General features: G+C 33.7%; 1 protein-coding gene across 3 annotated transcripts; it reads right to left on the reverse strand.

Moving 5' to 3' along the window:
* Nucleotides 1-2,203: 2,203 nt before the first annotated feature.
* Nucleotides 2,204-14,039, reverse strand: LOC100243611 (U11/U12 small nuclear ribonucleoprotein 65 kDa protein). 3 transcript variants are annotated; one of them, XR_002030082.2, is made up of 13 exons: nucleotides 13,723-14,039; nucleotides 9,599-9,670; nucleotides 9,268-9,501; nucleotides 8,409-8,490; nucleotides 8,075-8,251; nucleotides 7,500-7,691; nucleotides 7,242-7,412; nucleotides 6,473-6,560; nucleotides 6,183-6,241; nucleotides 3,972-4,037; nucleotides 3,006-3,121; nucleotides 2,635-2,676; nucleotides 2,204-2,299 (listed from the first exon to the last, which is right to left on the reverse strand). XR_002030082.2 is itself a non-coding variant. In XM_002270208.5 (12 exons), the coding sequence occupies exons 1-11, from the start codon at nucleotides 13,887-13,889 to the stop codon at nucleotides 3,038-3,040; spliced, it is 1,392 nt and encodes a 463-aa protein (XP_002270244.2). In that variant the 5' UTR covers nucleotides 13,890-14,039; the 3' UTR covers nucleotides 2,204-2,676; nucleotides 3,006-3,037. The 3 variants fall into 3 exon arrangements, 2 of the variants coding, with proteins under 2 accessions (XP_002270244.2, XP_059592989.1); XM_002270208.5 differs by having other exon boundaries at nucleotides 2,204-2,676; XM_059737006.1 differs by lacking the exons at nucleotides 2,204-2,299; nucleotides 2,635-2,676; nucleotides 3,006-3,121 and adding an exon at nucleotides 2,683-2,965.
* Between the last annotated feature and the right edge of the window lie 1,073 nt (nucleotides 14,040-15,112).

Below are 15,112 nucleotides of genomic sequence, written 5' to 3' on the forward strand. Positions count from 1 at the left end.
AGGAAGCTTTGATCAAGCTAGAAACCTAGCTTGGCTAATCTTTACATCACTAGTCCTAATGTAATTGGTTTGTATGGGAAGTTAGCATTCCAGCCAAAGCCCAACTGTTCTTATTGTTTTTGGTGGGCAAATTTTGTTACCCATTTCATTTGTCTTGTTTACAAGGTTAGAACATTGGACTGCCAGTTTTTCTCTCTACTTTTCCTTTTCCTTTTCCTTTTATTTCCCCTTTCTTTTGCAGTGGTGGGCGATGGTCCAAGAATTGCAAAAGTTTTTATGTCAACATGAACATAATTTCAGTCATTCTGGTTAAAGTTTTGGCAGTCACTTAGATATTTGATCAGCGTCTGATCACTTACACAAGGTAGGAGAGCTTTTAGCTAGCACATCCGGGCTGTGCATTCTGAGAGAAAGGATCAAGTAGAATCCAACAATGACCTCAAAGGATGGCGGGCATTGTATGGTTGAGCATTAGAGATTATACAATGGCATAATGGCAAAATTCTTATTCTGTCGAAACTTCTTGTCAACAGCTCCAAGCGACTGTCTAAATTTTCATATGAAGAATGATGATCCATTGCAGAAATATCTTTTTTCGTCTTTTTATTTTTCTTCCAGTTCACTTTAGAGTTTAAAGTTTCGACATTCTGAACATACTACTAGGAAATATTCAGCAAGGTTTGCAGCATTTGAGAGATATCAAGTGATATCAACATTCATTCACTTCTATACCCAAAAGTTCCAGGGCATGATGCAGGAGTATTTATTGAGAACAATTTGTTTTGAAGTATACAATTTTTAAACAAAAAAGAAAATCATGGAAACATGAAGAACATTGGTGTTTTGAAAATAAAATAAATACTCCAACAACTAGATCAACCCTTCAGCCAAGTCAAGAAACATCTTCAGTTTCTAAGGCTGCTCCCAACCTCCAAAAATGGATCCACCAACCCAACAAACCTCTCCAGCTTCCTCATCTCATCCAAAAGAGAACCCTCATCAGGAAACCCATCAATCACTAATTTCTTTTCAGACAAGTCGTCTAGCTTGGTGTTGTATATATAAAGGTTGTTAATGAAAGTCTGGGAATGTCAAAAGGTGGCTTCAATTAATGGTCACACACATGGCACAACCAAAGGTTTGTGCTTCATTTTGTCCATGCAATTCGCTACAGTTTTCTAGGCAAAGTTAGGGATTCCGAAAAAATTTATCTAGGAAAAATGAAAGGATACAAGTATTGCAAACCCTGATGCAACTGGAAATTTATGATGAATTTCATTATCTACTAGGTTAAAATAAATGTTTCTCAAAACTTGTTCTTTTAACCTAGGATTTTAGTTTTTATATTGTATCATAATGAAAACTATTCTATAAAGCAAGGTGAAGTTTTGATGCTGATTTTAGTTTCTCATTCTTTTCCGCAAACGTCTCCCATTATATAACCATGACATAAAACTAGGTTTCAATCTTACCTGTTAGGGTAGTCCAATTGATCAAGGCAAATACTAGGAAATGTGATCCCAATAAATGACAAATGGTTTTGAGTTCAAATCTTGGCATATTTACCTGGTGCCGGTTGTTATGAGACAATCAATACCTCGAGTTTTGGGTTTCATGGAGAGTCATAAGGACTTGACCATGAAAAGTTCCTCGGTTATCAAAAAACAAAAAACAAAAAAAGTATATTTCGATCTTTAGTATTTTTTTTTTTCAGTTAATCCAAACCTGTCTTGCATATAATTTTTGCATCTCCAAGTCAACTTGGAGATTTGCATTTTGTATTAATTTCTGTAAATTTCTCTTAATTCTCGCTTGCTAATGCAATTTTTACTTTTTCCCCTTACTAAGAATATTTCTGATTCACAGGTCTAATCCCACATCCTCATGTAAAGCGCCTTCTGTCAGGAACTGGATCAAGCAAGGGCCTCATGTTGGACAAATCTTCTTGTCTTTGTGCTTAGCCTTTCATTATTGCCATTAGCTAATTAAAGGCCCTTGCTTTGGCTCTGCTGTCCAACATGTGGCCATGATAAGTTCTTTTAGATCCTTTTAACTATTGGAATTAATTGATCTTTTGGCTATGATAGATAATTTCAACTTGGGATTAAAACCTTGAAACTGAGCTATTGCAGGGTATGAGTTACACAAAATACAATTTCTCATGTATTTTTTTAAGAATGGGTTGAGCAAATAATACAAAAAATTAGATCAGGTAGAAATGAACATTTCATTGCTGTTAGATTAATACTTACAGAGGATGAAAAATCCTTCTCAAGGTACACAATGTGTTGTACAAAATCTAATCAGAAGAAAGAAAGTCAGTCCACACAGCTCTAGAAAGCAAAACTAGTTAAATGAAGACGATTATGATGTCAATTCAAAAATCACATTAGGGTTTAATGAAGGATATAGAAATGGAATAGTTGCCTTGAGCATGACAATTGAGAAGCCAAGGCCAACTGGGTTGGCCGCCTGAAAAAATTTTGGCCTAAAAATTTCCTTCACATCCTTCATTATGATTGATTCAGGAGTGTGCTTGTATTCAATATCCTCAAGCCCTCGATAAATGAAAGGATAAACTTAGCGAAGCATAAGTGCCTGCATTTGGTGCAGCAAATCATCGTCAGAATTTACCTGGGCTTGGCCTCTTCAGCAGGTTCATTTGTCCTCATGCATCTGCCATGTAAACCAAATTAATCAAACTACAAAATGATTAAATGTTCAGGAATATATGAGATTTAATAAACTAACAGTGTAATGTAGTTAATTTTTCTGAATTTAATATCAGACCCGGTAACCATGTCAAACCACAAAGTATGAATCAACTGCTTGCATCCCAGTTCATGCATCAATGTAGTGAAGCTAAGACTGCTCATCTTCAGCTTTGAAGTACGGTCAAGCCGATTGCTTGGCCACTTGAAAACCCTCACTCTAAAAGTTGTGGGTTCCATGCCAAATTGCTTGCCTACCATAACAAAACAAGGTAAAATCAATTGGGAACTAACCGTAATAGCTGTTCCTATTGCAGGATATCAGTTTATTTCTCTTTTGCAGCAGCAGGGTTCCGACCAAACTGGATAATCATTGGCTTGCCTTTGAAAACGTATCCATTCACTAAATTCTGAACCATAGATTAAAATTGCTAATAAATAAGCAGTTCACTACATTTTGAGACCAAAGATTATAATTGCATGATAAATGAGTACTTTATAACCACTACAGTCAAACTGGCAAAAAAGTACAAGGAATAGAGACATCTACTTCAATGGTCAAGACTTCAAACAAAACTTCATAAACTGCTCTTATTTAGCAAAATCTCATATCAGTTCTACAATCACTCAAAAAGAAGAGGTTGGCATCAACGAGATGGAGGTGGATTAAGATAAATATTACAAGGGTGGACGTGCTAAAAATACTAAAGAAGGGTTTGAACCACCATATCTCTTATGAGATCAAGAACAGTGAGCGGGTTCTGTTGCACAAATATATTGCAAACAAACTCAGGATGTTACTGATTGATTAGCCTTTCTATGGCTTGAGTTTGGAATCCGAGTTGGCAGTTGGATCCAAATTTTACAGACAATAGGGATTATGAGTACAGGGGAAGATCAGATAAGAAAGCTGTTAGCAAAGTAGAAAAAGAAAAAAAAATCTGCTAAGAAAAGGGTAGGTTCACAGGTAAAAAGTTGCTAGCAAAGTAAGAGCAAAGATACTTAGATGTCACTGCTTCTTAACTACATCAATCTGGTTGTCATTCATGTACGGGGGATATAAAACAAAATTCAATTTATTTATCAATGATTGGACTAGCAAGTTCCTCAGATGCAGTTTCCTCCTTGCAATTAGAGTCAAGAATAAAGCACATAAGAATGGACTAAGTTACTAACCACAACAAAGTACAACACATCACAATTTGACATATTCTGAAAGATAGAATTGGCATATCAAGTTTCATTAGTGTAGACACATACCAAAGCATGATGAGCAAGTTCAACTGATGGAAATGTCACAAAAGCTTGGCCCCTCATTCTTCCCTCCTGAAATTCAAAAGGTGCAATTACTTCCAGATTCAAATATTACACAGTTATAGTATTTTGATTTGGCTGAAAATGTTGATCAACCAACAAATTGCAACTACTTGTCAATATGATCATATTTCATGCCCCTAGACTAGGTTTAATCAAATGAAATCTTTCAATGAAAAGGCTCTCTTAACATTGAGTTCTTTTAATAGAGTCATACAGATGCTCAAGGTTCTCATTCATACACAATGATAGCAATTGAAACCATTCATTAGCAACCTCTGTTGTCTCGGCCTGACATATTAAAATAAAGCCATATACTAAGGCACTCCCATATATCCTCCCAGTAGCATTCACAAAGTTAAAATAAGAGATGTTTGTTTTCCTTAGTTATAACACTGTAATTACAGAAGCCTATGTCTATGTATGACACTACTTGTAAATAATCACAATCTCCCCCGTCATACACTATCCATATAGGACTTTGATCACATCAAACTGTGTACAGAAAAAAAAAAAGGCTTTCTTAACATGTACTCCTTTTGATGTTTTCATCCATATACACCCACATAAACACAGTGCTTGAAAATGAAAGCTTCAAAATGTAATCATGTAACAAGTACCAGCATTCTTCTCTCATCCTAACATATTAAATGAAACCATATACTAAGGCACTCTCACATATCCTCTCGGTAGCATTCACCGAGTTAGATGTTTGTTAGCATGCTAGTTTTCGTCGATCCACAGTTACAGCACTGCTAGGACAGAAGCCTCATGTCTTATGTAGGAATCTATTCATGTAATCACAGTCTCTCATGGGCTGAGATGCATCTATATAGGATTTTTCTCAACTGTAATCATATCTAGAAAAGAATAGCCCATCATTTGCGGGAAGACTTAACCTATCCCAATCCAGTACAATACTCTGTTTAGGCCTCCAAGGATGCTTGCCTAACTGGAAAACACTTGCGATACAACCCAGGCTATATCCAGAGGAGTGCAAAAGTAAATAATATTCTGTACAAGATTCTAATACCTATTATCTAGTCACCCATCTTCACTATGTTTGCCAATTCCATGGCTCCACTTGGCTATAGACCTCTGTGAAGGATGGTGGATCATGACCAGGACTGCCAATGCTAACATCCTTAGGTGAGTAGCTCCCCTTGTGTGCTTCAGTGCTTATGGAAGGAGGGAAACCATAAAAACTTTTAGGACAAGGTGTCACAGTCAGTAAGTTATCTCCTTGGAAGGATTTCATATTGCATAGGGTTATCCTAGCTATTCTGGGGGAGAATTTTTGTTTTCTCATAATTCTCTCAATGTCCATCACCACCAACTTTTCTGGAATCACGCCATGCAATATTTTGAGGGACTGGATTTCAGCATCCCCCAATATAAAAGTGAGAGAGATTAGGGTGCAGCAGCCAACCCCTTTGAAGCTCAATTTCAACAGAGATTTGGATGCAGTAGAACCCCCCCCACCCCCCCCCCCCCCCCCCCCCCCCCCCCCCTCTGAAGTACCCTGATGCTCGATTATGATGGCTGCTCCCTGGTTACCCCAAGTCAAATGGGGGACAGCAGCCTCATACAGGATCACCCTACCTTTTCTATCAAAGCAAGCACAGCTATCAATGAAAGATCCCTTCATAATCAGAGGGCTTGAAAATTGCAAGAGCTAGGAGTTAATGGAAACTCAGCCAGTCTTTACTTAGGTGGCTAATGGATGGAGAGAATCATGGCAATACATTATTGGGTGCATAGGATTGTGAATCTCACAAGTGTGTTAGGTTGTTCAGCCTTCTACCAGTCACCAGATTGGTTCATCAATAGGCTGACAGACTAGCCAAGAGAGGAGTCATCTCTCCTTTTGTCTCCATGGGGGATCCTGTACCCCCATTGGGTTTTCAGTTTAGGGACATGTGGGGATTGTACGTAACTACATTCTCTTTCTGAACAATATCTCATGCTTCTCTGCAAATCTATATAATATAATTACATTTATAATTTCCAACCAAGGGATAAAAATAAAGAGCTTCAATGACATGACAGTGATACTTTAAGTTTTAAATGTGATTTTAAGAATAAACTCAAACATCAATTTCAAACAAAGATATAAAAAGCTTGATCTATGGTTAGAAATTAATCAAGAGACTTCACCTGCATCAACTTCACACTAAGGCCAGATTTAGCAGCATCCACACTTCCAAATAATGATCCTGAAGTACATTACATCCAAGACAAATCAACCAGAACCATCTTTGTACGAAAAAATATGCAAAGAATAAAAAAGGACTTCAAAATTACAGTTTCATAGAACTTTTGGTCTCTTTTATAAGGACCAAAAAGATTTAGCTAAAATGGTCATGCAAGATTTTTTTTTTTTAAATAAATAAATAAATAAAAGAAGTGGTCAATCAGATTTAGCACGAGTCAATTTTGAAACTCACCAAATATGAAATAGAAGTCATCTACAACCACATCTTTTGCCAAGTTCTTTATGTACAACACAGGAGCAGGATTCCCAGCCGTATAGTTCTGTATGGTCCAAGAAAACATCTTATTAATTACTCAACAAGTATGATATATGCACCTAAACTGAATCTTGCTTTTTTCAAATATGCTTCATTCATAATTAATGATTCCTTAAAATTTTTTTTTTTTAATAAGCAAGCAAAAAAAGGTGTATTCACAACGCCTATCAAATTCCTTAAAATGCATATTTGTGAGGTGGTTAGGCATCTTTTTAAAATTCCTGCAGCCAACCCACCCTCAAACAGTACAGACATTGTTGTGTGCAAAAAGTACTGACATCCACTAAGATTAGAAAAATTGAAAACACCAGAATTCATATCAATTTAGGAAAATTATCAAACAGAATAAACTCATAAGAAAAATGAACTTGAGCATTTCCAGATGATGCTAACAGAAAAGGAAATGGCAATGAATAACTACAATATTATGACAAAATCATGTAAAAGCTCCCAAAAACATGTCGAAAAAACTATGTTAAGATCTTGCCATACTATCTTCTTTTAGGAACTTTATATCAAGTAAAGCATAAATAAGTTTCCTGCAATTACTTTTTGAAAAATTAAGTTGACAGTTTTGATCTAGCAAGCAAATGGGTTAGGTTTCAGAAAATCAGTAAATTTGATTCATGCTTTGTACGTATTTCTTTCAAGGGATAAATGCATTTAAACTTTTAAATTCCAATACCTTAAACATTGGAAGTGATAAGATTTCCTCTGGAGGCAACTTTCCACTTTTTAATTCTTCCAAGGTTGCATAAGGTTTGAGATCAAAATCCTCTTTCTCAGAATCCTCCGATTCTTTCATGATGCTACATTCATCTTTATGTTCAGTGATTACCTTGGGGACAATTTTGATCTGCAACCAACCAAAGAGACATCAAAAAATGGTAAAGAGGAAAGACCATCTGGTAACTCACTTCTCTCAGAAGGGAAGGGTTATAACCTGCAACACAGGGTTCTTCTTTTTTATCATTGGAATCTCTTTAGGAACCAAGGTGGCAGGTTTCACTCCAACAGCCTCGTGAGCCACATCTTTATCAACTCCAGGGCCTACAATAGCTTCTCGTTTGACACGCTTTCGACCAGGTTTTGTTTCTCTTGGAGGCCCAGTAGAATAGGCATTGCCATCGACCTCCTGCAAACATGTGGACAAGAAAGTATCAAAAGCTGCTAGAATCTTGGAAGAGATATCAAAAAACACTCAATTAATTTTTGTTTACTAGATAAATAATATCCTATACAAGCATGATGATTATGCAATAAGAATACAAAGGAGAAGTAAATTCAAACAGAACACCACCAGCCACTGAATCTCATAAAATGTGGCCAAGAAAAATAAACATGCTTCCAGTTCTAAAGCTCTAGTGTTTGGATGGAGCAATTTATTTTTGTACACATACAAATATATAGAAATAAAACATACATACATACATACATACATATATGTGTGTGTGTGTATACGAGTGTAACTAAGGCATGTCCCTTGTGAATCTTAGCAATGAAGCAGCAAGAGATCACCTCATCTGATGATTCCATTTCAGACTCGCCACTAGATAGGTCTTCCAAGTTAGGTCTTGCAGCTTCAGGGGGTGGAGGTGGTGGTGGCGGGGCAGGTACTGGAGGTGGTAAAGGTGGGGTGGGCAAGGCCATACGAAATGGAGCTGGAATGTTCATTTTGTTCATCAAGTGCAACACCTACAATTAAAAAGCTCAGTAATATAAAGAAAAAATAATTAATATATATATTTTTAGATGATTATATTAAAACCAACTAATGGATAATGATTATTTAACAAGGCAAAGAATTTTCATTCCATTTTTTTAGTAGCTTTTGTGTGAGATTAGAGCCAACCTGTACATAGAAGCGAGGAACAGCAATTAGAGCATTTACAATGTTGGTCAGAATATTTCCATCTGGTGGGGGGTAAGCGTACCTATAAGATAAGCATGTTACTTCTTTTTTTTTTTTTATCAGATACAAGCAGGTTACTTTATGTAAACCAGACAGGAAATCTCTGTGCCAACGAAGAAGGAATTATTGCCAAACAAGAACGAGAAGATAAACAACACAGATAGTCTTTTATTTGTAAAAAATAAAAATAAAAATAAAAAATATATAGAAACACCGGATGGTAAATTTTGGCAACCCGAAAAATTGAGGTAATTGAATTACAAAACAGCTCGTACTTCAAAAGCCTAGGGCATCCCTCACCCACTCTCATGGATCACTCTTAGTAGAGCTTTTTCTTATTTTATTTTGTTACCAAACACTTCACTAATGCTTCTCATGTTAATATAAAGTAGAACGGGACCTACTACAGTTCTCACAAAAAAATATGTAGAGGAAGATATATATATATATATATATAGAGAGAGAGAGAGAGAGAGAGAGAGATTACTCTCTTTTACTTTTTAACATAATCCCTCTGCTAATGGTGTTCATCAGTTATGCCCTTTTATGTTGATTTTTTCATGTGATAAAATATACTTGTGTTTGCATACGAAATTTCACATGAAGCACACACATGGGTCTCTACCAACCAGAAAGATGACGCCCCAGTTGATATCCTAAAAAAGGTACATACAAGATGAAGAAAGAGCTCATGGAGAACATATAAGAATTCTCTATCTATAACCCCATTTCACGTATTATAGATAAGGGTGCTAAAAAGAAATAGACACTAAAAATAGTGAGAGAAAAAGACACATACTCAAGGTGGGGAGGAAATGGGTAATCAATGCCAAGTCTTGCAGCGATGGGTTCACTAGCAGGTAAGGAGCTTGACTTCAATCCTTCATCGAGATCTCTGGCCATGGTAAAATCCTTTATTAAAGATACGGGTTTAGTAAGATCCTTGCCAAATAGAGCTTCACTTTTTTGTTTATCATCCTCAGTTGGCTTATTTGCTCTCTCCACTAACAAAACTTTACCAAGAAACCTCAGCCTAGCCGAACATAAGAAGACAATACAAGATATACAAAATAAGGCTCTTGTGATTAAAGAACAAGGAAATCTAATAAAAAGAACTGTGAGATAAGTACCCATTTAATTGGCGTAGTGCTTGAGAAGCCAACATTTCACTCTTGAAATCCACAAATGCACAGTTTCTCAATCTGCACCAAAACAAGAAAGATTATGAAAGCTGCATATGCTCTCTCTTTCCCTCTCTCTCTCTCGCATACACACACACACATACATGCATACATACACAAAAGAATTCCTGAAGAATACAAAACCAGAGCCTATTACTCACCCCATAAAAAAAATTACTTATAGTATGCTTGGCCCGAATCAGTATTTTTTTTTTCTTTTTTTTTTTTTGTTTTACACCACACAACTCTTCCTCAACCAGGTTTGGGCAGAATAGTAGAGCAAGAAAAATATTAGTAGGATAGCGAAAATTTGCTCCTTAGTCCTTATCATTAATTGACTAGTTGTAAATAGCTCTAGGGCTATGGAATAAAGGATTATCCCAAAGCTACACCAAGGTATTGACAGTGATTCTCAAATATTGCAAAATAGAATGCAATGCGATGAGATAGAACGCAAGAAGAACTAAGACAGGGGGCAAGTTACCTAATGTTAACAGTCAAAGCAAGCCCTTTCATTCTGAACTAAAGAAATTAAAATAAATTAAATCTCCCCAAGTAGAACTCAAAACTACAACCAATTAATAGTAGACCACTAAGTTACCGAGGAACAACAGGAGATTAGATCTCATACAGTTCAATTCCAATTCTCAACCCCTGATGAATATCAGCACGAAGGTTCCTTCAAAACTCCCGGACTTTGTTGTGGCCCCATTCCATGCCTTATTTGATAGGAAACCTCAAAGTGGCTCTAATTCATATATTCCAATCTCATTCATTTAATACCCCTTTGGTCTAATTGACATATGAGATGTCATTTCTAGTTTCTTGAAGGTTTGTGACGATTTTAAATTTTTTTTCCAATAGTTAAGCTAGTATTATGGTTCAAAGTCGCAGTATCAACCATCAACTTGGAGGGTCTCAAGACACATTGATCTCGGCTTCTCAGCTCCGTATCGGGTGATATGCAAAATAAGATTGTTAAAAAGTTTTAAAAATTATAAAAATATTATGAAATCTTTTAGAAAAAATAAATATAATTAAATAAGCTTTAAAAAAGTAATAAAATAAAATTTTCTCATATTTAACATTATTTAAATCGTTATAAAGTTTTCGTAGAATGTGATTTATGATAATAATAAGAATTGAAAATTAGTTTATTTCAAATACAATGATATTTTTACTAAAAGACATATAATTCTATTATTAATTCCATTTTTAGTTTCGATTAAATGATTACAACACTTTATATTTAAATATAAATAGAAAACTACATTTATCAAACAAAGTAGAATATATTATTAATTAAATGATTTTAATATATTATTATAATAATAAATTAAATGGTGTCAATATATTGTTAATGATAAATCAATACACCATATATGCTACCATTACCATATAAAATAACACATTACTTAAACTAATATAATTTATACCACACCATTAACATATAAAATAATTAAACTATTATCATATAAAATAATAGATTATAAAATATGATAATATATTACCTCAAATTAATGCAATTCATACTACACTTAATCACTTAATGATTCATACCACATTAACATATAAAATGATAAACAATTCATACAAAATGACACATCTCTACCCTTTCTTCAAATCACCAATTCACACAATGCACACCTACTCACCCACACCATAGGGGGAGAGACACACCACGGGGAGAGAGACGAGGGCAAATAAAAGAGAAAGAGAGAAGGGAGGAAATCACCATGACACCAAAGACCAAAAGTAGAGAGAGGAGAGGAGAGGGCAGATGCAACAATCGCCATGCACGTTAATGGAGGAAATCAATATCATGTTGAGAAAGACTCAGTAATGGGTAAGGCTGATTTCTTTCCTCTTCATCATGGGTCAAGGGTCTTGAATCTTGAAAAGCTTCTATTTTTGAAGAGAATCTTTGATTTTTCAGAGATTTCTTAGCTTTGAATCCTATTTATTGTTCACTTGTCATGATTTGAAGTGAGAAACAGTGTTTTCAAAGGCATTGGTGAGGCTCGCTTCAGGGTGCGCCTTGAGGCCACGCCTCTGGAGTCGAAGAGTATCTAAGGTGAGTTTCCAATGCGCCTTCAACGCATCAGTGCTTGAGGCATAGGCCTCGGACGTGTTTTTGTTGTTGCGACAAGACCAAAAAAAAAAAAAAATACAAAAAGGGTTGTATTTAACCAAAAGAGCTATGGAAAGTGCAATCAAAGGAGAAAACACAAAAAAAACCCTAATTCTTAATTCACTGTCAATGAACTGTGGCAATAGCTCACTCTCGCGTAGATAACTTCGACATCTCCCCATTGCTCCAACAAGATCTTCCAATATGGTCCTCGACTCTTCCTCTCCTTCGTTCTCAGCTCTTCCTTCTCCATTTGTTTCTTCTCTCTAGTTCCAATATCTTTTCTTCTCCCAAATTAGTTTTATATTTTATTTTTCATTTTATATTGCCCTTTTTTTTTTTTTTTTTTGTTTCACACCTATTAGTTTTTTCCTTATTTTTCTGTTTTGTTTTGGTTTTTCAAAAAGCATTCTTGATCTCTTTGTTTAATGAGGTTGGCTTTTTTCCCCCCTTTTTCTATTTAAAAAATTAGCAAACTACTAATTTCTTTTTCTATAATTGATTTTAGTCAAAAAATTTAGATAATTGATTTTTCGAAATAGTAAAAAAAATTAGATAATTAATTTTATTTTACTTTGTAATTTTATTTAGTTATTAATTTTTTTCAAACAACAAAAAAATTAGAAAAAAAAATAGACAATCAATTTAATATTTAAATTATTTAGAATATGAATTTGTAGACTTTGAACTTCATTATATAATTGAAATTTTATTATTCTATATTCTAAAAAAGGTTATGAAATTAATTTGAGATTTAATAGCAAAAATTTATATAATTCAATTATCTTTTAAATTTTTTATACATTTTAAATTATATTTTAATATTTATTAATTCTAAAAATGATGGTCTCAAAAGGCTTACACCTCGCCTCAAGGATACAAAAACGCTTCACCTTATGCTTTCGCCTTTAAAAATTTTGGTGAGAAAAATAATTTATTTCAATAACTCAGATAGTTCAACAAAGTCAACTTAGAATCTGGATCGAGTCAACCGAGTTTAAACGAGTCTTGATTGAGTTTGAGTTTGAGTTTGAGTTTGAGATGGTATTGGGTATCGTACTTGACGCTAAAAGGGTTGAGGCAATACGACTCAGCCAAGTCTTACTTTGAACCATGGCTAGTATCCTCGTGCATGAGATGCACAATTAGTCACTATGGTTGGACTCTATTCTATATTTTTTAGCACATTCTCAATAGGACCCTCTTATCTCTTCCTTCTCCATGTTCAACTTATGGAAGAAGGAGAAGAAGAAATGCAAGATGCAGTGACCAATATTTTACCCCAGCTCAAGCTCTAGCATATCAATAGGGACTGATATACAACTGCAATGGTACAATACTATGCCCTGCTTGGGCTTTGTGTAATTTTTTACAAAATGATTGGAAACCACCCCCACCCAATTTAATTAAATCTGTAAGTTCTAAATTGTGCTACCCCATAAACCTGAAAATGAAAATAATCACAGGACTGTTTTATTTTTTTAGAGACACACAGGACGTTTTGTAGCAGAAATGAGAACTACTTTATCTGTCATTCTTGAGGCATTAAAAAAGGGCAAACACTTCAACTACTGAAATGATCCAAAACTAAAAGTTTCGTTGTTTTCATTTTCTAAAAAAAGAAAACGTCTCTGAATTTCAGTCTCCACTGCCAAGTAACAACCCCATTAAATATTTCCCTAGAAAATTTAAAAACTCGAATATTTCACTAAAAACCCATGAATAATAAACTATAAAATCAAAAAAATCAAACTTGCTCATAATTTTTTTTCATTCCTTCCTTGTTTATATTTTCAAATTCGAAGAAATGCTAAAAAGGAACTAGAAAATTAGCGGGAAAATATGAAAACTCATAAATAATGAGGAAAAAAACATACAGGTTTTTGCAAACAACAATGATAATTAAGGGAAACCATGATGGTATATGGAAAACGATTCGTACCTTCCAGAAGTGCAAGGACGGACAGAAGAAGCGCCATAGCTGGAGAAGAGGCGAGACAGGGTGTCCTGAGGAATGGCTTCGGGGAGATGCCGAATCAAAAGCGTCGCCGCCGATTTTTCTGCTTCAAAACTCTGCGTTCTAGGGCCTAACATGGGTTGCGAAGCCATTAGAGCTTCAATAGCACTTGCTTCCCTTCTTCAAACCTAGGGTTTCGGACTGGTGCTCAAAACGCTGCGTTTTGGACAATTTACAGATCTTATGATGGAGCAACGGAGCAGACGAATTGTACCATATTTTCAGAAAAATAAATAAATAAATACATTACGTCATGTTTGGTTCAAGAAATATTATGGAAAAAAAAATATTAAAGAAAAATGATTTTTGTTTGATTGTTTTATGAAAAAAAGTAAAAGAAAATTAAATATAATTAAAATTAATTTGAAATTTATATCTTTTAAAATTATTTTATTTTTATATAATAGATAAAAATAAATGAAATTAATATAAAAATTATTTATTAATTTCTAATTTTTATTTTTTTTATTCTATTTTTCTCTTTATTTTTCTTCCTCTATTTTCTTGATTTCCCATTTCCCTTTTAGAATGTGATTATTTTTATAAGATTATTTTATTAAAATCATGAAATAATCCCGAATTTATAAAAATAACTTCTCAAATATTTAAACTTAGAAAGTAATTTATTTTTCACATAAATATTCTTCAATATTCATATTATTTTCATATAAATTTTTATAAAAAAAAAAGGAGAAAGGGTATTTTTGTAAAAAAAAGAGTAAATTTTTATGCTAAAATACAAGAATGAATCCATTTGTAATTTTTGAATTATTTCATCTCTTTAATTAATTGACTCTTATTTATATCTAATTTCATTCTTTTATGTCTTTAAATTATATTGATATATGCTATTGTTCAACAATTTAGGACCTAATCTATTTTTTAGAACAATGTTTTATTCTTTAAAACGAATGAACAAGAAAACCGTTTGACAATAAAAAATTATTTTCTATTTTTAAAAATAAAAATTAAAATGTTTTTAAATAACATCTTTTAAATTTCTTTTTGTTGTTTTCACTTTAAAAAATTATTATAATTATCCAAGCATATAGAATGGTTAAAAATAAAGCATTGGATATAAAATTTATTTTTAAAACATATTTAAAAATATTTAAAATAGTTTAAAAATATTTCAAGTTCCTAAATAGACTTTTATTTTATAAAATATTATAAAACAATTTTTAAAAACCATTCTCAAAAACGGTTTCTCATAATTCTTCTAAAAAACAATTACCAAATACGACTTAAAACTTCACCGATGACTTCAATAAACCAAATTCAAAATTTGATATAATATTAAATCCAATGTCATTGG

Source organism: Vitis vinifera, chromosome 5 (genome assembly GCF_030704535.1).
Source record: "Vitis vinifera cultivar Pinot Noir 40024 chromosome 5, ASM3070453v1".
In the NCBI taxonomy this organism is placed as follows: Eukaryota; Viridiplantae; Streptophyta; class Magnoliopsida; order Vitales; family Vitaceae; genus Vitis; species Vitis vinifera.